This window comes from Centroberyx gerrardi, chromosome 20, assembly GCF_048128805.1.
Source record: "Centroberyx gerrardi isolate f3 chromosome 20, fCenGer3.hap1.cur.20231027, whole genome shotgun sequence".
Taxonomy (NCBI): domain Eukaryota; kingdom Metazoa; phylum Chordata; class Actinopteri; order Beryciformes; family Berycidae; genus Centroberyx; species Centroberyx gerrardi.
The window spans coordinates 24,581,715-24,607,560 of record NC_136016.1 but is presented as its reverse complement, the minus strand read 5'-3'; the positions used below and the strand labels follow the sequence as shown (position 1 = coordinate 24,607,560).

Below are 25,846 nucleotides of genomic sequence, written 5' to 3'. Positions count from 1 at the left end.
AGTCTACAGCAGTGAGTCTGTTCTGTTGATGCTGTAAATATTTTTGACTTCACGCTCGGTCCAGATTCACTAAAGGTTTGAGAGCAACCGCAAAACCGCCCAATCAGAGAGCGATGCCCTTCATTATCTGCCTGACAGCGCTGGACAGCAAATAAAGACTTTTTGTGTCGTTAACTGTCACGCCTATCGCAGTTGTCACCTTGTAACTCCAATTTTAGTCATTTTCATTCATCGTCTACTAGGGTTGGGCGATAGGACGAATATATCGGCTATCGGCGATTGGCAGAGTCCATCGCCGGTTGATTTTTTTTGGGCGATTTTTTGGGCGATTTTTGACATTTTATTTTGCTAATTTAATGGTCTAATTTAATAGTAAATAATTAACCTGTAAAGCGCAATTCAAAGCGTGCGCGAATAGGAACTGGCAGTTGGAGTTGGGCGCCGTTATCCCGTATTTAAACGACATCACGTCTCCACCCTCTCTATGACAGTTGCCTTTTCACTCCGCCTTCCAGAGTGGCGTTTAGTACAACCATAAACATAAACACACTTGATTTCCGACGTGATCCGGAGCAGAGAGTATGAAGTTAGCAGTATAGCTGTGAATGTAGCAGTGCAATGTGTGTGTCGCTGCCCGATCTCACAGCGACAGAGTCAACTTCTAGCCCGTGATGCTAATTTTCGGTATGTTCAACTCAGATCGGGCAGCGACAAACCCATTTCAGATCCAGTTTATAAGTCGCTAACACTTTAGCATAATCAAATGGGATTTGGCACTAATTAGCGTTGCAGCTAGCGGACATTTTCTCTAGTTAGCTAACGTTACATACTAGAAGTTGACTCTGTCGCTGTGAGATGTGCGCGACTCACATCTACGGTTGACTCAGATCGGGCAGCGACAGTGTGTACACTTTAGTTTAGTTCTTGATTAAAGTGAAGGGGGTTAGCCCCGAAGTTAGCGACAATGGCTAACCTGACCAAGCTCACTTAAGGTGGACTGACCTTTAAGGTGGACCAGCTATTCTCATTGTAGTCACAACCTCAGCTGCTCGTACACCCGGCGAATATATCGGCAATCGCCGGTTGTTGGGCTGACGGTGGCCGGTAGGAAAAGTTTGACATATCGCCCAACCCTATCGTCTACCATCCTTAGGCTTATAAATCCCTTTCAAACTCCACTGGATCAACTCCAAACGCATGTCGCTCAAGCTGCTTTTCTTCCTGAAGAGTTACAAGATACAAGCTTTTCACCCGACAGAGCCGATATGTAAATTATATGTAAATGTCATCACTTTGCCCATACGGTAGTTATTTGTAGGCAAAGCCATGCAAATGGAGACGTAACCCCAATTCACTAACACTGAGCAACAGCAACTACCCAAATTATTGTAGTTTGTCCATTCAAACTGGCTCCCAACACAAAGTCGCCCCAATTTAAACCTGCAATGAGCGACATCAGACCTGCTAACCAATCCTGAAGCTACTGTGTGCTGTGTGGAGATTTCATTGAGACAAAATGATATAAACCAACATCCAGCTGTGTTGCTGTTTTCTCCTCTTTTCTAAAGTTTGTTGTCAGATCCCACTCCTGAAGAAGCTCCTCCCACTCCGTTCAAAAGCTTTTCATTTAAAAAAAAAAACTAGCTTGGCTCCTCCCTCGCTGTTTAAAAACGGCGAGTAAACTAGTTAAACTAGTAAACTAGTTAAACTAGTAAACTTGTTACAATAGTGAACTTGTTAAACTAGTGAACTTGCTGCCTGCCTCTTCACTTGGGGGGACCCTGTTTCGGGGGGGGGGGGGGGGTAAGATACATAATTGGTGGGGGGGTCAGAAAAAAATAGTAATTTAAAACAAATTTCTTGCATTTCTACACCACCTAACCTCTTGGATTAAGTCAAGAAACAGCAACCCTGTATAATGTTAACCAAAAATGTAAAATTATGTTATATTACTAGATTTCAGCATTGAGGTGCTTACATTCATGATTTTGCATAAGCATACTAACCTAAAAACCTATTATTGGGAATCTTGAGAAAGTTTCAGAGGACAGACACAGAGCATCCCGTAACCATAGCAACTCACTCTCACTCCTGCCTGCGTGCGGAGAGGAGAGGGAGAGACGCAGAAGAGCCGCGGACTGAGATTACTCTGAGCACCATGCATGGGAAGAAATTACAATATAATAGATTTGTGTATATTTCTCTCTGTTCAGTAATAACTCTCTGCTGCACGGAGCTGCTCTGTCTCGTCTCGTGCGCTGTCAGTTATGAATTTGTTTTTCACTGCGTGAGAAAATGGACTGAAAAATGTCAATTGCGTGAGTCTCACGGTCAATGCGTGAGAGTTGGCAGCCCTGTGAACTCGTTTGACATTATTATGTATGAAACTGCCAATCAGATTTATTTACTTATTAATCGAAGGTGCCGGAACGCCGTTCCGGATCGTTCCGGCCCACTTTAACCCGATTGTGGGACATGTGACCTTCAGCAGGAGAAAGATCTGTCAAAGTGAGACTGGTAACCGGTGAGACTTTGCTGTGCTTTATTTACAAATGTGTTGCGGTTTCTGTCGCCCTCTAGTGGTCAAAAAATCGCTTATTGCAGCTTTAAAATGGCTAATCTAGAGTGGAATATTGTCTTTTCCTCCTTTTCCTCCTCTGCCAGCAGAACCGTTGTCCACATGGGGGCGCTGTTGTTTCTGTTGTCTCCCATAGGAATGAATGGAGTCAGCCGAATGTAACGGACTAGTCTTGTGAACGAGGCATCAGTCTTTCAGCTGAAGCTATTTGCGCTTATTTTTTGTGTTGAAGAGGCTATTAGCTTGTGCAACGCTCTATGAAATCTCTGCGCTCTTAGCTCAAACAACTGAGACGCAAAAAAACAAATTGGCGGTTTTGTCTTAGTGAATCTGGAGCTCGGTGCTGTGAGCGCCCGCGGGTGTCGGGAGCAGAAGATGATGAGAAACAGGTTTAGAGAGTTTACAATATCAAGAGGGATTGTCATAGAAGAGGAACTGAGGATCTGGATTAGTCAGTCTCTCAGCAGAGTGCGGGTCAGACTCGAACATCTGACTCTTCCAGTGTTTTGGCTGCTGCAGGAAAAAAACACATTACTGCAATTTTATATTTTCCATTTCTTACTTGAATGGAAAGTTTTCATGGAGTGATCGGTGAGTTTCGTGACCCTCAGGCCGTCAAAACTTGCTAAAACACCGACGTATGTTTTCAAAAAGTATTTCACGCAGCAACAATGTGATTTTTGTCCGACAGCAGTGATATTTTTTAACAATACCAGGGAATAAACAGACTCCCAAAAATATGGAGAAAAGAAAGACAAAAAACATAACAAAAGCAAACAGCAGAATTTTCCTTGGACTTGTAACACACCAAAAGTTAGGAGTAAGGAGAAAGTCCTATCACACACACACACACACACACACACACACACACACACACACACACAGAGAGACACACACACACACACACACTAAAATGGTCCCAGTAAGTCATGTAGAAGGATCATTTGGCCAGGAGGAGGTGTGTGTCTGTATGTGTGTGTGTGTGTGTGTGTGTGTGTTGGTGTTGCTCATCATCATCATCATCATCATCATCATCATCATCATCATCATCACACCAGGCTGATCTGCAGGTCAGATTCCTCGGCGGTGGGAGTGCTCAGCTCCTCCTCGCCGCCGCCGAACCCCAGCCGGGCGACCTCGCTGCGGCGTTTCCATGGCGACTCGTCCTCGCGCTCCCCCGTCACTTCGACGACCGCACCGTCTCCTGGAGCGACAGGCGGGAGCGCGCCGGGGGGAGGGGCATCATCACCATCCCCGCGCCAGATTGGACGCCGCTCAGTCTCCAGGGAAGCAGACCCAGGAAGTCGTCCCGGTCCAGGGTGAGGCTGAGCGCCCGCTGGGGCGGGGCAGGAGGATTGTGGGTAGTGTAGTTCCTGGTCGACGGGGTAGTAGAAGGTGGAGGAGGATGTGGGGGAGGAAGAGGAGTTGTCACTGTGCTCCTGGAGAGATGAAGGGATGGAAAAAAGGGAGGGATGAGAGGAAAAAAGAGATGGGTGTAAATGAGGGATGGATGGAGGAGATGGAGTGATGACTCAATGGATGGATGATGGATGGAGGAGTGAGATGGAGGGTGATGATGAATGAAGAAGGGGAAGTAAAGGGGAGAGGAGTGATGAAGAGGTGAAAGGGGAAACAGTCCATCAGATTGCATCGGGAAATGTGCCGTTCTTCTTCTCTTGGTGTGGGAGAGAGCGTCTCGTCAAGCTGCACATCAAGATCTGGAGGTTTAATGTTTCCTCGCTCACCAGTAAACAAACAAACCTCACACAACATGACTTGTGACTTTTTCTTAAAGGACTACACTGACTTCTTGGGAGTTTGGCCTGTTGGTCTCCTTGCCCAGTATGAGACGAGAGGATTGGCACCAAAATCCTCTCTGTGTCTCTGGTAGATCGCTCTGTCTGGGAGGCACATGCTAACGCTTTAGCATACATAGTATTAAGTAATCGTAGGCGACTAGCATCATCCAAAAGTATGAAGATAAACCTAAGTAATCCAAAGTTGGTATTGATTTTTATTCTCTGGCCTGTAGATTCATAACTTCTGAAAACTAAATCTCAATCTTCATCAGTCCATTATGAATCAACAGCGCAAAAAACTAGCTAAAAAATGTGCTGTCTAGCTAACTTCCAGCGTAAACAAAACAAGTTATGCTCGAAGTCTCGCGGGAAGAGAGATCTTCTGCCTTTTAAACTTCTTTTGTCCACTAAACAAGCCTGGCAGTTAAAATGAACTAACCATCCACAAGTTCTCATTTTCTCACTTTTAGGATAATGCTAGTCATCTACGATTACTTAACACACGTATGCTAAAGCATTAGCATGTGCACCAGAGACACAGAGATGATTTTTGTACCAATCCTCTCGTCATATTGGGTAAGGTGAAAAATGGGCCAAACTCCCAAAAGTCAGTGTCGTCTTTAATCATCAGGATCCACTCCTGATTTCAACAAAGATCCGATGGACCAAATGTTCAGTAAAATATCAACTTTTAAAACTGATTCGCACAGTCTGCTACTGACCCCAAATAACTAGCGAAACAGTTTTAGAAGTTATGTTTGCCGGTGAGCGAGGAAACATTTAACTAATACATTTTGACATGAAATTTGACAAGACGTTCTCTCCAATACCAAAAGAGAGAAAAGCATATATCACATCAAGTTTTAGGGACTAAAGTTTATTTCACAGTTCCTCTGTACTAGCAGGGACAGGGAGAGGAGAGACGGCAGCCAGAGCCAGTTCAGAACAGCAGCAGGACAGGAGTCGTGTGTTCACCAGGAACCTCTCTTCATTTTACGCTGCTGCATCTTCCCCACAGCATTTCAATGCTGCGCTTCAAATGAGTTTTCACTATAGAGGCTTTTCAGTTGTTTCACAAATCTACCAGAAACCACGTCTGGCGTCATCATGGAGGTCCACTGGAACCCTAATAATGTCTAAATATATAACTGGGTGTAAGTAAAAGTGAATAGTGTGATAAGGTGGATTTGTTTCCAAATGTAGGTTACTGTGACACAGTAAACTGTCTTGTCTTTAGCCCTAGTCTCTACTCCAAAACACTCTAGCTAGCTAACTAGCCAGCAAACACACTGATGTTAATGTGAACATGCTAACGCTAGCTGCTACTAGATACGTTAGCTAGTGTGCTAATCAGATGTGTTAACAACAAGACAGTGATGTTAGCTGACCAGATACTATGGTTAGCTAGCTAACAAGCTGACATTATCTAAACACTAAATCAATCAGATGGATCAGTCAAATTAACCAAATTCCATTCAGTTCTGTTGAGATGGACAAGTTGTACATTTAGAAATGTAATCAGTTCACAGACTGTTGCCCAAGAACTGAGGACCTCCAACATGGCTGCCAGAGAGAGTGTTACGTCACCTGAAAGCCCTCTATTGGATTAGCATGAAGAGCTATGACCAGCGTTTCTCCCACACATCTGTTTAGTGCCGCTAGCTGAAGAGAGGAGCCTGGTGGTCACAGGGACTGAACATGCTTGCCTAGGTCCCAGTGTAGCATTACATTTAGAATAGCCTGAAATATGCTTCAGTTATGGAAATACTCTGGAAATATTTCACACATTAGCCAGCAGTCACAATGGAGAGGGTCCTTGGATAATAACGTTAGCTTGCTAACTAAGCTAGCAAAGTGGTGAACAGAGCCTTTTTATTTTCCATTATTCCAGTTTGTGTAGCTCTCCAAGTTCAGCCTGCAGGTTGCTAATGTTATCAGCTGAGGAGCCTCTTCATTGTGATTGCTGGGAAAGAAGGAAGTTGTGTAACACCTGTTATCTATTGTTGTAGTAATGTTGTTGGCAGAAAGAGGTTTTTGTTGTAAAGTATTGCACAGTAGGCCTATCAACCATAAAGACCATAATTCACAGGCAACTTTTTGTAGCAACATAGCTGGATAAAGCTGCTTTTGGCAACAATGGAACGGCCCTTCAAGTCAGAAATTCATATAAATTTGAAATTGCACATCCATGTTTCTTCCCTGTTTGCTTCCAAGCTGGACCACTGGAACAAACAGAGATTGCAATTATGACTTCTGACTCTGAATGGAACGCAGCGTACGAAAAAGTGTAAAGAAAATAATACTTTGTACTAATACTGCATCATAGCCGTAGTCATCATGCTGCTTGTCCAATAAAAAGTTGCCTGTGCACGGTGGCTGTAACAGAAGGGTTCATGCAGTTATGAGCGACACGTACTAACAAGAGTGATGCTGCTGTTGCCAAGGAGTGAGAGACGAGCAGCAGCGGTTGCTAAGGAAGCGGAGAGGCAGCGGGGCATGTGATTGGGCGATGAGCAGCAGTGGGAGGGGCAGGAAGGAGGCAGCAGGGCTCATTTTGGGGAAAGTTAGTACTGTACGTCACTGTCACACCTCACTCTCTGGAAAGCAGACACACACACACACACACACACACACACACACACACACACACACATACAGAGGAAAAACAGAAAGACAAGATGCCAGAGGGTTAGCGAAAAAGAAAGAAAAAGCTCACAATGAACTTAGTTTAGTAAAGTCCAGAGTCTGGTTTAGCAGAAGTTGTAACTGTTAGAATTATTATGAGATGAATGAGGGACGAACTTAGAACATGAAAACAGCTTGTTTAGTTATTTTCTCTTGTTTCCAGACTCATCAAGCTTATTTTAGGATTTTTTTAGTGAAATCATCTCACTGCACTGACAGATAATTTTACCGGTTTCAACAAATGAGACTTTTTCCCAGGAGAATGTAACTTGTTTCAGGACATTTTCTTGGTAAAAGTGAAATTGTCTTGGAGAAAGTTTCTTGTTTCCAGATTTTCTTCATTGTTTTATGATGATTTCTTGAAAGAAGAAGTCATATTGGCATGAATCAAGTGAAATTTACTGAAAGCAGCAGATTATCTGCCAGTGCAGAGAGAGAATTTGACTAAAAAATATCGTGAAATAAGCTGATAGGTCTGGAGACAAGAGAACATCACTGGACAGCTTGTCATGTTTTTCAGTGTAAGACACGGAAAGAGAAAAGCGAAGGCAGATGGAAGAAGTTGAGAGATGATCGGTCATGTTGTGATAATGAGTCGTCATAAAGGAAGAGTGTTCAGATCATTTTGATAGATTAAAACTGTGTGTGTGTGTGTGTGTGTGTAATTGAGTGAGTCACATACAAACACATAATACAGTAAAACTTCCAATAATGGCCTCAACAAAAGAGACTTTTTTAATTCATGTACTGTATATCTTCTGTATGAAGAACATGTACATGCATTATTTATTTAAATTTGTCAAATAAATTCAATCAATCAATCAATCAGACCTTTATTAGAGACAGGCTGTTTCTTTTGGCAGTATCGCCTATTTATAGCCTAAAAATATTACTGGTGTGACTGATGTGTAAATGACACCTTACTCCTAGAAACCAAACCCCTACATTTTATCCCTGAAATGTCCTTAATTTCTCCATTACGTAAACATTAATCATCCATTAATAATAACATAGCTTTAATAAAGTAAGGTTAGTATCATGGGTTTATAAGGGCTAGACATTAAGAGATTTTTCATGCGTTTTGTGCAGGTTTACAGATTATTAAGTGGAAATTAATTAAAAGTTCCTGTGTCTGAATTTTACATTAAATTAGAAACTAAGGAGTCAAGATTAAGGGGAGTTTAAGGGGGTTTTGATCCATTAATAACTCCCTAAATTTTAAGGGGATTTTGCATGAATTGAGGGGTGAATTAATGTAGATAAACATGTCAGTGTGTTCCACTATATGCAACATCTCTTTTTGGTGATATATTTTGTGATATCTCAATCATTTTAATTTTCTTTCTGGTAATTCTGACATATTTTTTTACTTGTCTTTTATTAGTGTTATTAGTGCCTTTATTTATGCAGATACATAACACTGCTCTTTATTGGAAGTTTTACGGTATACTGTATACCTTGACTCTACAGACAGATAGATATAGGGAGTGAGAGAGTCAAAGAGAGATACATAAATATTGCGTGTGTGTGTGTGTGTGTGTGTGTGTGTGTGCACTCTGTTTATGGACATATGTGACTGGAAAGTCCTTCTTTGCGATCTTTGTCTCTGATCTTGCTGCTGTGTCAAAATAATGTATATAAATGTGGAAAAATGAAAACAATGGACAAAATGATGACAAGCCATGATGTCACTGGTCATAATGGACTAGTGTTAGTCTGGATCAATCGATGGCAGATCAATAAGAATGATGCCTATGTGGGACTAGTTATGATGGAGGAGGAAGACATTACTAACAAACAACATTCAGGCATGAAATGGTGATCAGTGTTATGAAGCAGATCTATCAACCAGCTGGGGTCAAATACCTGGATCCAGGTCAAAGGTCAAACAGTCACACACTCTTTGGTGTTCGATTGAGCGTTCCTGACTCGATGGAACCTTTTCCACCTGCATTAACCTGCGTCTGGTGACCGGATCACAGAGGAGGGGACTCGAGTCACATGACTTGGATTTTAATTGCTTGAGACTTGATGCATGAAGAGAAGACTTGAGACTTGACTTGACTTGGGTTCTGGTGACTTGGGACTTGACTCTGACTTGTACTTTGATGACTTGAAAAGGTTTCTAAAGTCTTGACTTGAGATCTTGTGTTTGTGTAAATGACTTAGATTGAAAGTGATGAGATTTGTTCCAGCGGACGACTGAATTTAAATTCTGTTTTCTGAATTTGTATGGAATGATTGAATTTATTGAAGTTGAAACTGATTATAGAAATCAAACTCATGATGCTCTTACCAAGTTTTTATCCTATTAAAACCATATTGCATTGAAAAGTCCTAGATATTTAGTTTTCTTTAAGATATTAAATTGATACTGGACTCTTGATTTGTTCTGACTTGACTTGCTGTTCTACATTTAGACTTGAGACTTGACATTAATGACATGGACTTGACTTGGACTTGACTTGGTAATCTACATTTAGACTTGAGACTTGACTTGCGACTTGTGCCTCAAGACTTGAGACTGACTTGGGACTTGAGTGAAGTTGACTTGGTCACACCTCTGTCGGATCGTAATCGGAGAGCACAAGAGCACAAAACATCCAGGTGGAAACGCACCAAAGATGCTTTGAAGATCCGATTCAACGCGTTTCCGGAGGTCAGAGATGCGTTTGTTCTCGTTAACAACAAAGTGTGAATGTGATGCGTCTACAGTACACATGTAGGAGCTACAAACTACACAGGTTCAGTTTCAAAATTCAAGACTTTCTCCAAACCTGAATTTCTTTCGATTTGAAGATTTTGGTGTTCAGTATGATTTTATGTCTCTCCCCCTGTGACTCTGCCACATCAATCTGTAGAAAATCTCACAGTATTTGAGATGACAGGCGTCTAAAACCACAGAAAATGTATAGTCATGTGTACATCGGGACAGCACAACAACAGTTTTCCATACTTTCCAAACTGTTTTGTGCAATTTTTTAAACTTATCAAAACCTGGAAATTACCAAATTATTTTTCCCTACGTTTCCAGACTTTTCATAACTCTGTATGAAAACAGAAATTAATTTTCATGCACGACTCCAACCAGGAAATACCCAAATCCAACAGGAGACCGGCAGCTCAGATAGTAACATTTTTGTCAAAAAAGGATTGTCAGGAGCCTGGTGGATGGGGAGCGAGCGTCACGAGGCGTTCACTGTCAGTTTTAAAGGACGGGAATATTACGAAAGGAAGCACCGTGCGTGACGATCTGCATTTTGGCGAGGGAAAGAGAAATCTGATTTCACTGTGCAGAGGAGAGGCATTTTAATGTCAGGTGTAAATACAGTTTATCCAACATAGTGCAATATTCAAACAGTGAAATTACTTACAGTGCGATATTATATTCTGTATTTGATGCTGATCTTATCTTTTCTTCTACTGTTTCTATTTGTTTTGGGGTTTTTTTTATACACAGTTTTATATATATACTGTTTTTATATACAGTTTTTATTGGTTTATATTGTGTTTTATTCTTTCTTTACTTTTAACAAAGTACACAAGCCACCACTAAGATAAATTCCTTGTATCTGCAAATACACTCGGCCAATAAAAGGATTCTGATTCTGATTCAATCAAACCGCATCAGATCCGGACACAATCTGGACCCGAGGCGCTTGTTAATGCAGGTGGAAAAGGAGACAAAGAGTCCTAAAACTTCCAGGAGAAACTCAAGCAAACTCTGAACGTATTTGAGAGGAAACTCAAATACGATTCACCCAAATCTACAGCCTGCCTCTCGCTCTGAGGCTTCCAGAGAGACTCGGCGGGGAAGTTAAAGGTTATTCCGCTGCTTTAGTGCCAGCCGGAGAGACGAGCGACTGTAAACCACACAGCCAGCAGCAGGGGGGGGGGGGGGGGGGACACTACAGGCTCCAGATTCAGACCCAATCAGATGTGAGGAGTTGGTGAGAAAATGTTGTTCCATGGATTACGGTTTAAAATGGTGATGTCAAAATTAGATTTTTGCAAAAAACTGGGCAAATTTTGAAATTCACAAATTTGTTTGAATGTATAGAAGTTTGGGTATTTTACTGCTGTTTGATTTTTGCACAAAAAAATAACACTTCAGACGTTCCCACAACATTCCCACACCAGCCTCTCTTGGATGCTGAATCTGTCCCCCCCCCCCCCCCCCCCCCCCTCCCCTTGTTGGAAATATGAATTATGGCCCTTGTGTCCACTTCATCCCTCTGTTTAGCTAGCAGCGCTCAGCAGCTATTGGTCGGCGAAGTGCTACTGGAGGCTCCTGCTGGTCCAATGAGAATCCTGGAAATTACAGCACTTTGTTGCTGAAGTGATGGGTTTCATTCCTCAACACCACACATTGTATTTGATGTGTCTTGTAAGCATCTTGGGGGCTGGGCATCTAGAGCGCAAATCAGTCAATTACTCAATCACTGATCACTCAATTGATGAATCAATCAATATCCATTTTGGAAATATTTCCCACCTGATATTTGTCAGTATTTTAAAACAGACGACAACAACTAATTTGTGAGCAAAAGTCTTCAACAGACTCACTGGTTGAATAGTGTCCAAATGTCAAATGGTGGATTTCTTATTTTGGTATGAAACTCTTCAAATGTTGGACATGCTGAACAGCTCATGCTCTCTAATAAAAAAGGAGAAAAGTAATCAACACTGTAGAAACAATTCCCTGAAAGGAATCCACCTAAAACCTTTTGTCAACCATGTACTGTTGCATGTGTTTGAAATCACTGAGAACTCAGAATTCGGGCTGCAGAACATTATATTGATCGATTATTATATTATAAGTTATCCATGAACAGCAGGAGCCACATCCAGCGCTTCTGTTTTTGTGCTGCTAGCTAAAATAAAATGTGTGCCTGGTGGACGCAGGGTGGGGGGGGGTTGGTGGGTTGGTGGGGGGGTGGGGGGGTGGGCTGCTAGGGCTACAGGACGAGGAGGTGGGGGTGGGGGGGTTAGGGGGGGTGGGGGTCACATACGTGCTGCATTCACCACTGCAGAATGGCGTATACCTCTGTATACAAGGGCTGGACAGCCTTCTGGCCTGACGTATCTGAAAACAACAGTTTACAGCTCAGTTACAAAACCTGAAGCTCTGCTGCTGAACACTAAACATCCTCTGAGGAAGAAGCTCATCATTCAACATCTCAAAGATAAAGAGGATCCAATCTGTAAGTGTGGTGATGTTGTTAGTTAAAGGACTTAGGTCCTTTAAAATCTACCACAGTTTGTTCTGATTTTGTGCTGCCAATTACTTTGTCAGAATATCTGTTATTTTTTTCCAGTAGTGGATGATTATTTCATTTTGAAACCAAACTCTTCAAACAGAGGGAAGGAAGAGAAGGAGGGAGGAAGGGAAGGAAGGGCGGAAAAAGATGGGGACAGAAGAGGGGACGATTGAAGAAAAAGATGGAAAGGAGTAACAGGGTGTGTGTGTGTGTGTGTGTGTGTGTGTGTGTGTATGTGTGTGTGTGTGTGGTGGGGGGTATTCAGAGAGGAGGGAAGTATTGGACAGAGGAGGACAGAGGAGTGTAGTGTGTGTGGAGAGGTGGACGATCTGCATTGTGAACGAAAACATGCTGCAGTCATCATCATCACCGGGTTGTGTTGTCCCTGAAAACATGTGAGAGGTGACAAAACACGTGTGGAACATGTGTGGAACATGTGTGACGTGTGATGTGCAGCGAGTCGGTCGTTATCACACTAAACCCTGACACACTGAATCAGTTCTGGGAATTTATTCTATTTATTCTAACGACTGTAGCTAGCATCCACGCTACACTGTGGCAGAACTGTAACCATAGAAACGACTGTAGCTAGCATCCACGCTACACTGTGGCAGAACTGTAACCATAGAAACGCCTGTAGCTAGCATCCACGCTACACTGTGGCAGAACTGTAACCATAGAAACGACTGTAGCTAGCATCCACGCTACACTGTGGCAGAACTGTAACCATAGAAACGACTGTAGCTAGCATCCACGCTACACTGTGGCAAGACTGTAACCATAGAAACGACTGTAGCTAGCATCCACGCTACACTGTAGCAGAACTGTAACCATAGAAACGACTGTAGCTAGCATCCACGCTACACTGTGGCAAGACTGTAACCATAGAAACGACTGTAGCTAGCATCCACGCTACACTGTAGCAGAACTGTAACCATAGAAACGACTGTAGCTAGCATCCACGCTACACTGTGGCAAGACTGTAACCATAGAAACGACTGTAGCTAGCATCCACGCTACACTGTGGCAGAACTGTAACCATAGGAACGACTGTAGCTAGCATCCACGCTACACTGTGGCAAGACTGTAACCATAGAAACGACTGTAGCTAGCATCCACGCTACACTGTGGCAGAACTGTAACCATAGAAACAGCTGTAGCTAGCATCCACGCTACACTGTGGCAGAACTGTAACCATAGAAACAGCTGTAGCTAGCATCCACGCTACACTGTGGCAGAACTGTAACCATAGAAACGACTGTAGCTAGCATCCACGCTACACTGTGGCAAGACTGTAACCATAGAAACGACTGTAGCTAGCATCCACGCTACACTGTGGCAAGACTGTAACCATAGAAACGACTGTAGCTAGCATCCACGCTACACTGTGGCAGAACTGTAACCATAGGAACGACTGTAGCTAGCATCCACGCTACACTGTGGCAGAACTGTAACCATAGAAACAGCTGTAGCTAGCATCCACGCTACACTGTGGCAGAACTGTAACCATAGAAACGACTGTAGCAAGCATCCACGCTACACTGTGGCAGAACTGTAACCATTGAAACGACTGTAGCTAGCATCCACGCTACACTGTGGCAAGACTGTAACCATAGAAACGACTGTAGCTAGCATCCACGCTACACTGTGGCAGAACTGACTTCATCGATCAATCAGAAATGAGGATTCAACAGATCTGTGTGATAAGTAAGGTATAATGTACGGTGAGCTGGTCAGTATCGCAGAGTAAACCCTGACAGGACGGATCAGCCCGACCTGCAGCAGAGTGTCATGTTGTGTTGCTCGGTACGTACGGTGGCAGCTGAGCGCCCCGGGCCCCGCTGAGCCACGATGGCTCCTGAGATCGCCTTGATCCAACCGTGCATTTCCTCTGGACTGTCAGACTGAGGGAGAGAGAGAGAGAGAGAGAGAGAGAGAGAGAGAGAGAGAGAGAGAGAGGGAGAGAGAGAGAGAGAGAGAGAGGAGAGAGAGAGAGAGAGAGAGAGAGAGAGAGAGAGAGAGAGAGAAAGAGAAAGAGAGAGAGAGAGAGAGAGAGAGAGAAACAGGGAGACCAACAAAATGAATAAGGTGTAAATGTATGAATTGTATGTTTGATTATTTTTAGATTTTCTTCAATTAAGTAAAGTAAACTGAAAACAGAGAAAGAGATACTACTAATAATGACAATAAACTTTATGTATGTAGCACTTAGCAGAGTTTACAAAGTGTTTTGCAGGAAGGCATAAAAACAAGACTGGTAAAATATATGAAAAGGAGATGAAAATGGGAAAACATTAAAAGAAAACAGACTGAAAGAAGTAAAATGAATATAAAATGTTTGATTAAAAACATAAGAAACAGCACAAGATTAATGAATGGGTAAAATCCAAAACAGTTACATAAAAGCGAGGATATGAAGATGATTTAAAAGACAGAAGCCGGTGTTCAGTAGAGACACTAAAGACTGAACAGCTTGTTCCTGAGTCACCTGGATGTAGAAGGTTCTGGAGCCGGTCACCACCTCAAACAGGTTGTCCCTCATCATCAGGTCACTGCAGGGGCAACAGGACACGTTACTGGAGAGGGAACTAGCAGCTTGATCTCATACAGCCGTGAACTGAGCAGGAACTCTGAAACTCTGATTTTTCCATCACTGATCCATCTGATTGATTTAGTGTTTAGATAATGTCAGCTTGTTAGCTAGCTAACCATAGCATCTGGTCAGCTAACATCACTGTCTTGTTGTTAACACATCTGATTAGCACACTAGCTAACGTGTCTAGCAGCAGCTAGCGTTAGCATGTTCACATTAACATCAGTGTGTTTGCCGGCTAGTTAGCTAGCTAACAGTTTGTTCAGGTTAACTGAGCTGACTCTTCTCAAGCTACAACTCAGAGTGTTTTGGAGTAGAGACTAGGGCTAAAGACAAGACAGTTTACTGTGTCACAGGAACCTACATCTGGAAACAGATCGTGAAAAATTCTGCCTATGGGTGATTCAATTCCACTGGTTTCCAGCATCTTAACTTGTTTCAGGGATTTTCTAGAAACAACTGCCAACATCTTGAAAGACAGCAGAGTGAGGCTGATCACGAGTATCAAGAAAATATCACTCGATTTAAGAAAAGTCTTGAAACAAGAAATTAATAAAATTATCTCAGTCCATTGGGAGATTTTTTCACTTGTTTCAAGAAAAATATGATTTTAAGACTCAGTACGAGATCAAATGACTTGTTAAAAGGAATTGCAGTGGACAATTTTGTGTTTTTATCATTTGCACAAATAAGCAAAACTTAAACCTAACATGAAGCAACCTGTAAAATCTCAAGAGAGCAAGTCACATGCCACATGTTTTATTTATACTGTGAGCTCTGTGAGCTTCATGTTGGCGTACGATGTGATGCCTCATCGTCCCAAAGGACAACAGACATCACACGGCACACACAACTACAGACGACACAGCCAACTGACCTCTGTTTGCACTCCTGAACTTTGTGAACCTCCTTCAGCGGGATGACTCTGAGCGGCTCCCTCTCCTGGAAGAGAGGGAGAGAGGGAGAGAGAGAGGGAGAGAGAGAGGGAAGAGAGGAAGAAGAGAGGGAAGAGAGGGAAAAAGAGGAAAAAGAGAGGGAGAGAGAAGGAGAGAGAGAGGGAGAGAGAGAGGGAGAGAGAGAGGGAAGAGAGGGAAGAGAGGGAAAAAGAGGAAGAAGAGAGGGAGAGAGGGAGAGAGAAGGAGAGAGAGGGAGAGAGGGGGAAGAGAGGAAGAAGAGAGGGAAAAAGAGGAAGAAGAGAGGGAGAGAAGGAGAGAGAGAGGGAGAGAGAGAGGGAAGAGAGGAAGAAGAGAGGGAAAAAGAGGAAGAAGAGAGGGAGAGAAGGAGAGAGAGGGGAAGAGAGGGAAGAGAGGAAGAAGAGAGGGAAAAAGAGGAAGAAGAGAGGGAGAGAGGGAGAGAGAGAGGGAGAGAGAGAGGGAAGAGAGGAAGAAGAGGGAAGAGAGGGAAAAAGAGGAAGAAGAGAGGGAGAGAGGGAGAGAGGAGAGAGAGAGAGGGAAGAGAGGGAAGAGAGAGGGAGAGAGAAGGAGAGAGAGGGAGAGAGAGGGAAGAGAGGAAGAGAGAAGGAGAGAGAGAGGGGAAGAGAGGGAAGAGAGGAAGAAGAGAGGGAAGAGAGGAAGAAGAGAGGGAAAGAGAGAGGGGAGGGAGGAAGAAGAGAGGGGAAGAGGGGGAAAGAGAGGGAGAGAGAAGGAGAGAGAGAGGGGAAGAGAGGAAGAAGAGAGAGGGGGAGAGAGGGAAAGAGGGGAAGAAGAGAGGGAAGAGAGAGGGGAAGAGAGGGAAAGAGAAGAAGAAGAGATGGAAGAGAGAAAGAAGAGAGGGAAAGAGAGAGGGAAAGAGAGGGAAGAGAGGAAGAAGAGAGGGAAAGAGAGGAAGAAGAGAGGGAGAGAGAGGGAAAGAGAGGGAAGAGGAAGAAGAGAGGGAAAGAGAGAGGGGAAGAGAGGAAAAGAGAGAGGGGGAGAGAGGGAAAGAGGGGAAGAAGAGAGGGAAGAGAGAGGGGAAGAGAGGGAAAGAGAAGAAGAAGAGATGGAAGAGAGAAAGAAGAGAGGGAAAGAGAGAGGAAGAAGAGAGGGAAGAGAGAGGGGAAGAAAGGGAAAGAGAGAGGAAGAAGAGAGGGGAGAGAGGGAAAGAGAGAGGAAGAAGAGAGGGAAAGAGAGAGGAAGAAGAGAGGGAAAGAGAGAGGGGAAGAGAGGGAAAGAGAGAGGAAGAAGAGAGGGGAGAAAGAGGGGAAGAGAGGGGAAGAGAGAGGAAGAAGAGAGGGGAGAGAGGGAAAAAGAGAGGAGTAAACTTCACAGCAGATACTGAACTCCTCAGCAGCTCCCTGCTCTCTGGTTTAAAGCCTCCCTGCTGAACCCTGAAGCTCCAGATTTCCCTACAGAGATCAAGCTGCCCTGTCTTCTTCTACTGCAGTTAGTGATTTCCTACATTTCCCAGAATGCCTTTCAACAACCCCCGGAGAAGGGGTGGAGACTTATTGCTTTCACCTCTTGGTTTTACATGCAGGTGGAGAGAGAGATATCGATAACGGAGTAAGTTTCTGCTGTTGAGAAAAAATGAGTCTCTCCTCTTCCTCCAAACCCCAGCCTGTCTCTCTGCTGCAGTGCATGCTGGTCTCTCTCCTGCTCCTGCAGTGCATTCTGGTCTCTCTCCTGCAGTGCATTCTGGTCTCTCTCCTGCTCCTGTGGTGGAGAAACTGGTCTCTCTCCTCTTCTACGATGGATTTCTCCCTGTATGATTGTTGAACGTCTCTCGGTGCAAAATGGCGGCTCTAGAAAGAAGCCCTCGCTCTTTGATTCTGAGGGACTGACACCAAAACCTGACGTTTACCGCTGATGTTTTACATCCTGAAACATTTTCTCATATCAAACTCCGTTGTAGCTGCCGGAAACATCTGGAGGTGACGTCACCTCGTCTACGATTGCCCGGTTATCCACCAAGAAGAGAAACACAACAAACTCCTGGATGGAGACAGGAAACCAGCAGCTTTAACAGAGTTACAGTGTTTAGAGGGATTTTTCCTTTAATTCCTTGGCTGTGTGTTTCGGCTCAGAGAGCGACAGAAACACACACAGCTTCCAAAATGAAACTGAACACAGACTGAACTGAACTGAACACAGACTGAACTGAACTGAACACAGACTGAACTGAACTGAACACAGACTGAACTGAACACAGACTGAACTGAACTGAACACAGTGACTGAGCTGAACACAGACTGAACTGAACACAGACTGAACTGAACTGAACACAGACTGAACTGAACACAGACTGAACTGAACTGAACACAGACTGAACTGAACTGAACACAGACTGAACTGAACTGAACACAGACTGAACTGAACTGAACACAGACTGAACTGAACACAGACTGAACTGAACTGAACACAGACTGAACTGAACACAGACTGAACTGAACTGAACACAGTGACTGAACTGAACACAGTGACTGAACTGAACACAGAGCCAGCTGGATTTCTGTTTTATTTTCCACACTGTGAGCGCTGACAATAGCCTCTCACTGACATTTTATACTCTGCTATTAGCAGAAGAATGAGACTCTAAATATACGGCAGCCTGTCGCACAGGCATCTGATTAGACACACACACACACACACACACACACACACACACACACACTTGTGTATATTTAGATCAGCTGGAGATAATTGCGATCTGACGCAGAATGAGGCACAGCTCTTAGTTTTAATAGGAAGCCATCCTGCTAAACCACACAGCAGGGGATTGTGGGAGAGGAGAGTCACACACACGCACGCACACGCACACACACACACACACACACACACACACACACACACACACGCACACACACATTTGATTTGAGAAATAGAAAAATACATGATAAAAAAACAGATGAAGTTATATTTGACTCCAGAGGAAAACAAAAGAAAGTGAGACTTTAATTAAATGTTGGATATAGACATTATGGATATTATTAGTTATTATCATTATGATCCTTGATGGAAGATAAAATAATGACAACTTACAATAAAAAAACAATCAAATAAAAACACTATTAAAGATGACACAAGCTTAACTATCGTAATACTTCTCAGTTTGTTCCACAGTAACAGACGGAAAGAAATCTGCACATAAAGGCACACACACACATACACAAAACATGTGTGAACATGCCACACACACACACACACACACACACACCCAGGCTAAGCCGTGCACACGTGGATCATATGAGGAGGAATTCAGGCCGCATGCCGTCGCATGTTGAGACACGAGTCCCTGAGGGCAAAGCAAGCCTCACCACACACACACACACACACACACACACACACTCACACACACACACACACACACACACACACAGTCTCTCTTTCTCTTTCTGCCTTTCTAATCTCAGCTTCACTTCCCCTATGAAATGACAGTTAAAGAAACAATTGTAAAGTGTCACAGTTGTAAGTTCACTATAATACTGTGGAAGTAAAAGGTCTCACTATTTGCACTGGTGTAACAACACAGTAGAAAGTGTGCTGTTGTATTTACGATGTAATATGTGATTATCATGAGGCATCACAACAAAACTCAATTATATTTTCAGATAAACTAAAATTTTTTTCAACACTGTAGAACTGTGTGTTAGTTAAGTGTGGTGTGGCTGTAGATCCATTCAGTAACGTTCTCAGTAAAAGTGAATAGTGTGATAAGGTGGATTTGTCTTTAGCCCTAGTCTCTACTCCAAAACACTCTGAGCTTCGGACTGCAGCCGCCAACTTGGTGACTTTGGTCCATTCTTGCTTTCATTTTGGGTTTTGAAAGCGTCCCAAGGGTGGAAGTTCCCCCATAAAGGAGCAAGTAACCCTTCAGTTGAATTTAAAATGTTTTGAAATTTAGAGAATTTTGTTAAGGAACAAGACCACGCTTAACTCCTCCCCCAATTACCTGTCCCTCTCTACTTATACCTGTCTAAGTCCCCCATAAGTACCTAAGTACTTAAGTACCATATTACCAGGTACCAGGTACCATATTACCAGGTACCAGGTACCATATTACCTGGTACCTGGTACCATATTACCAGGTACCAGGTACCATATTACCTGGTACCAGGTACCATATTACCAGGTACCAGGTACCATATTACCTGGTACCAGGTACCATATTACCAGGTACCAGGTACCATATTACCTGGTACCAGGTACCATATTACCAGGTACCAGGTACCATATTACCAGGTACCAGGTACCATATTACCAGGTACCAGGTACCATATTACCTGGTACCTGGTACCATATTACCAGGTACCAGGTACCATATTACCTGGTACCAGGTACCATATTACCTGGTACCTGGTACCATATCACCTGGTACCAGGTACCATATCACCTGGTACCAGGTACCATATCACCTGGTACCAGGTACCATATTACCTGGTACCTGGTACTTGTTTTGGTAGCACCTCCGTCGAGGTTCCAAGCGAGCTGAGGCGATACCAAAAGGTGACGTGAAAACACTGCAGACTACTGATTGGTCAGAGAGAATCGTCATCGTTGCGCGACACGGGACATCCTGCACATATGCTAACGTTAGCTACCAGGTTAGCTTACCATCTTGTCTCGTCGTCTGAGCTTTGACGCAGGATTTCCCAAACTCTCCTGTTTTTTTTCAGCAGTGTTTTGTCTTGCTGCCTTCAGCCTCTTCTGAGATAAAATCTGTCTCGATATCCTCCATTGTTGCTGTGTGTCGCGGCGTCGCTATGACGACCAGTTGCGGGGGGGCACATTGAGTCGTACTACCAAAAGCGAGTCGAGTTGATTCGAGCCGGTACCATGCGGTGGAAAAGCGCCATATAGGAAGCTCAGGGGGACACGATGGAGCCTGAAGACTCCTGAGACGATGCTCCTGGGTTCCTCCAATCCACCCAACATCAGGACCACAATTCTCCTCTGTCCTTCTCGACCTCTACATCACATAACATGTTGATGTAGAGGTCCCCCCCCCCCGCAATAACATCGTATATCGTGATATTTTGGCGGGACAGCACTGCGATATTACATTTTGGATATCACCCAAGTCTATGGGTGTGTTTACATGCGTGGAGAATTCCCTCGTCTACCTGGTTAATCCAGTCACCTGGTTTCAGTCTGACATGTAAACGTCAGCTGGGTTAGAACAACACATTCAACTCTTCCTCCCATCATGAGAAACTCTGTCATGACGCCCGGCTCACTGCATGTTAGACCGGTACTGTGGCATGGAAACAAAAACAGAATAAAACTAAAAGGGGAATACTGGTCATTTAAAAAAAAAAAAAAGTAATATTATTCAGAAGGTAATAGAGCACAATAGAAGAGACACTGCCGAGCCACTAGGCCTGATGGGAGAATAAATGGAGCAGAATTGAAACGAAATTTGCGATTTAAATAAATGTTCTGTCACGACCTGAATCTCCTTTATGTGAACGACAGCAGGAAAACAATCCCACACCTTTGAGCTGTTTAGTTTTCCGGTATTTGCTGTTGGAAAACGACACCTGAGAAAGTGACTTGTGAGCTCGTCATGATGAAGACGTGTGAGACTCACCAGGTCGGATTTGAAGTAGCTGACGGCGTTTTCATCCAACATGAAGTACCTCCGCTTCCAGTTCTTCATCTGAGGAAGAGGAGCGGAGCTGTGGTTAGATCATGCTAGCTTGTTAGCTAAATTAGCCTGCGGGCTAGTTAGCTAGCTAAAAAACCCTGATGGGCCACAAGCCGTTTTACTAATAGATATTTGTTCTCAGTTTGCAAGTGTTGCTGGAATTTACTCTTCTAGTTAGCTAGCTAACAAGCTGACATCATTATTATTATTATTATTATTATTATAAACACTAAATCAATCAGATGGATCAGTGATGAAATGATCAGTTCAGTCAGAAACAGAGAAATTAACCGTCTGTTCAGTTCTGTTGAGACGGACAGAAACACAGGTTGTGTTCAGAACCGCATACTAACGTACTGCCTACTAAATACTCAGTGAGTATGTACTGCATACTGCCTACTAAATGATTGAAATTATGAAATTAAGTATGCCATTACCAGCAGACTGTTCACACTGAAGTATACAGCCAAGTATCCCAGAATGCACCATCCAGCAGCGATAGCGGGGATTTTAAAGCAGGCTAAAAGCTGTTGTAATTTTGACTTTATTAAGTTTTAATATTTTTTCAGGCGAGAAAGTAACCATGTAGATTCCCAATATGTGGTCAGTTTATCCAAATAACGCCTGTTTGTAAATCTGCTGCGACGTTTTCGGAGATTTGAAGGAAAACAAACACAGCCACAGTCAGCTGTTCAGAGCTGAGGACCTCCAACATGGCCGCCAGAGGGGGTGGAGTTACATCAGCTGGAAGAACTCTATTCCCTGATTTAATATAAAAAACATATAAACTGTTGAAGGTGTTGACATACTGTAGAGACTGAGAGACCAGCTGGAGTGTGTGTGTGTGTGTGTGTGTGTGTGTGTGTGTGTGTGTGTGTGTGTGTGTGTGTGTGTGTGTGTGTGTGTGTGCTCACCACAGCTCCCTGTTTGACGCAGTACCCGGCCTTGATGACGGCCTGGTCCTGTGTCCCTCTGGACAGGAAGTAGGGCAGCTGGTTTTGACCCCGCCTCAACGCTCCTCGCTCCGCCCCGTTCTGCCCCTCCCCCTGCTCCTAACACACACACACACACACACACACACACACAAGCATAAATGTCCAAAAACCAAATTCAGAAATATTCCATATTCACGAATGCCCAGAAACATATGAAAACATACACAGACACAGACACACACACATACACACACACACAAAAGCACGGACTAGCATTCATGCACGTCTGCACACACACCTACAGTAAGCACAAATGCACACAAATACACACACACACACACCATACCCCCCCCCATCACTGCCACGCTGACTACTGACGTCTAGAGGCATTTTAATTCCTCGGTTATTTACAATCTTTGGTCTTTGCCTGTTCTCAAAGATTGAAACTAAGCTTTGAATATTTCTCTTTTAATTTGAATTCTGTGAGTGAGCAAAATTCACATCGACACAGTACCTGACTTTATACTTTATACATGAGAGGCAGGTGAACCAAGAGGTGACCTTCAGACACCGGACGTGTTAACAGCCGAGATGTTTCAGTTCTAAAAGTCAAAGCAGCGTCGACTGACTGCTGCCGGTCTGTTGCTGCCGGTCTGTTGATGCTGCGGAGGCGGAGGCTCGCGGCCGCATACCAACACTGACAGACAGGACCGGACCTGCCAGAGCTGCTGCTGACGGCTGCTGATACAGGAGAGGCGTGTGTGTGTGTGTGTGTGTGTGTGTGTGTGTGTTACCTGTGTAGCGGTGATGATAGGAACCCCTCCTATGATCTCGGTCTTGTAGGAAACCTGCTTCACGGCTCCCAGCGCGTCCTGAGGAGCTTCTGAACCGGCCGGGCTTTCTCCGGACTTTGGCACCTGCAACACACAACAGTCAGGTTTCAGGAAGCAGAACTGAAGTCCAGTAAATTCCAGTAAATTCCACTTCTAAGAGAGTTTGTCTCGACTCTAAACATTATAAATCAAAACATTATGAATCAAATAAAAGACAGTTCAAAACACATTCAGTCTGGATTACCATCACATGTTCTGCATCAAACACCAGCTGAAATGTTCCTTTAACATGTTATGATATTCAGTATTGATCATATAAAACACCATGTGGAATCTCAGATATGTGGGAAGAAAAAACAAAAAAACATGAAATTTCACAGAATTTCATTGAATTAAATGAAACTTCCTCAAATTCCAATTCCTCAGTTGAACTGGAACTGATGAGTTCAGTCATGAATTGACCCCGACCTTGCTATACTGCAGTAATATCAAATTGATATTATTAGATTGAAAAGGATTAAAGTCTCATAGCAGCTAACAGTTGAGTTGAGAAAACTTTGACTAAACTCTCAGATCAAAATGGAAGCTTGAGATCAGTCTGAAGTTTCTGGGATTGAAGGATGTAGACTTGTTTTCTGAAAAACGGTTGAACCGCTGCATGTTGAAAAGCGATTAATGATTGATAAAATACCGGGTCAGACTGTGTCCAAGATTTCTGCCAGGACCCCGACCCCGACAACAACAACAACAACAACAACAACTGCATGTTGTCAACAGCAGTCCGAACAGTGTTTGTCGACACCCAAAGCTGAGCTGCAGGAGGTTTCAGCGTTCGACCGCAGCCACCCGCTCCTCTACAGGACGTCCGCATAGCTCCACAGCTCAGTCTGAGCAGACGAGTGTGAACTCGACACTCGGCTGCAGCCACGCGACCGGCAGGCGAACGCTTTGAAACATGAAGGAGATCAGTCATGTGAGGAGGAGGAGAGACGACATCAACAAGCTATGATTCATAGATGAAGCAATACAGAGAAATAAACATGCGGCCGCACCAGAGGTGTGGACTCGAGTCACGAGACTTGGACTCGAGTCACATGACTTGGACTCGAGTCACAGTTTTAACAGCTTGAGACTTGACTTGATACATGAAGAGAAGACTTGAGACTTGACTTGACCTGGGTTCTGGTGACTTGGGACTTGACTCTGACTTGTACTTTGATGACTTGAAAAGGTTTCTAAAGTCTTGACTTGAGATCTTGTGTTTGTGTAAATGACTTAGATTGAAAGTGATGAGATTTGTTCCAGCGGACGACTGAATTTAAATTCTGTTTTCTGAATTTGTATGGAATGATTGAATTTATTGAAGTTGAAACTGATTATAGAAATCAAACTCATGATGCTCTTACCAAGTTTTTATCCTATTAAAACCATATTGCATTGAAAAGTCCTAGATATTTAGTTTTCTTTAAGATATTAAATTGATACTGGACTCTTGATTTGTTCTGACTTGACTTGCTGTTCTATGTACCATATTTAATGAGATCTGTACAGTCGACTATCCGGAGTTTGTCTTGTGCCGTCTCTTTGCACAGAATATGAGCTCCTGTACCATGTGTGGTACGTTCATGCTGCTTAGGGTTCGACTGATACAGGTTGTTGAAGGATAAAGTCGCCGATTGCTGATATTCACTGTCTTTGAATTTGACCATTTTCATGCCAAAAAATTAAAGTTTCCCCCAGAATTTTCTTCTCATCAGGGTGAAAAAGCCAAACATTTAGTCCATCATGGGACACTAAAACTCTCCACTGAAACCAGACTGATGAAACTCTTTTAGTGTCAGCAGAGACACCACACCTGCTCAATGGTAGGGGAACTCTGGGACAGATCACTACCTTTTAAATGAAGAATTCAATTACAAAAAACATATTTGACCAATTAAATGATAAATAAAAAGAAGGTAAAATGTCGCTGTTTCCAGACGGGATTTCAGTAACATGCGACACCACATCTGCGCAGAAGTATAAAAACCTAAATGTAAGCGGCGTCACGTTCTTTACATTCACGCTTTACATTACGTTCCACTATAAAATGTGCTTCAGGTTCCGTGATCTTCCATAACTAAGTCGCAGTGTTTCCATGACCTTAGATTAGATAGATTGATTGATTGATCGATTTATTGGGTATAAAAAGGTACAAAAAACAGAACAACCCAGAGGATAAGACGTAAAAGCAAACTTAAACACCAACTCCAACGTGGTCCTCGATGGTAAACAACATCAGAACAAAACAATACACAAAAAACATACAATATGACAGCAAAAAGACAATAGGAACCTTAAAAATGTTCCTTCCTGGTTTGTTAAGTTGTTTTTCAGTCTGGTTTCCAGTTGGGCTGAAAACCATCTGATGCAACGAAACAAGTTGGAAAATACATCCTTGTATTTCCCACTTAAGTGACCCATTTGTGCAATTCCCGGACTTCCCCTGACAATTTATCAAATTCCCTGACTTTCCCTGACTGGAATAACATCTCTCAAAACTCCTTGATATTCCAGAAATTCCCCGACCAATGGGAGAGCTGGACAGACATGATGCTGTTC

General features: G+C 43.4%; 1 protein-coding gene across 2 annotated transcripts in view; it reads right to left on the bottom strand.

The window, feature by feature from the left end:
• Window positions 1–1,916: 1,916 nt before the first annotated feature.
• LOC139912683 (pleckstrin homology domain-containing family A member 1-like) overlaps window positions 1,917–25,846 on the bottom strand; it is a 36,717-nt gene continuing 12,787 nt past the window's right edge. The window contains exons 6-13 of one of the 2 annotated variants that reach the window (XM_071900559.2): window positions 23,207–23,329; window positions 22,392–22,529; window positions 21,421–21,489; window positions 15,794–15,858; window positions 14,812–14,875; window positions 14,138–14,227; window positions 12,075–12,148; window positions 3,619–4,017 (exon numbers count right to left, since the gene is read on the bottom strand). In XM_071900559.2, coding sequence (XP_071756660.1) covers window positions 3,759–4,017; window positions 12,075–12,148; window positions 14,138–14,227; window positions 14,812–14,875; window positions 15,794–15,858; window positions 21,421–21,489; window positions 22,392–22,529; window positions 23,207–23,329 — 882 coding nt within the window. In that variant the 3' untranslated portion in view covers window positions 3,619–3,758. Of the gene's footprint in view, window positions 4,018–12,074; window positions 12,149–14,137; window positions 14,228–14,811; window positions 14,876–15,793; window positions 15,859–21,420; window positions 21,490–22,391; window positions 22,530–23,206; window positions 23,330–25,846 lie in introns of both variants that reach the window. The other variant, XM_071900549.2, reaches the window with a different exon arrangement.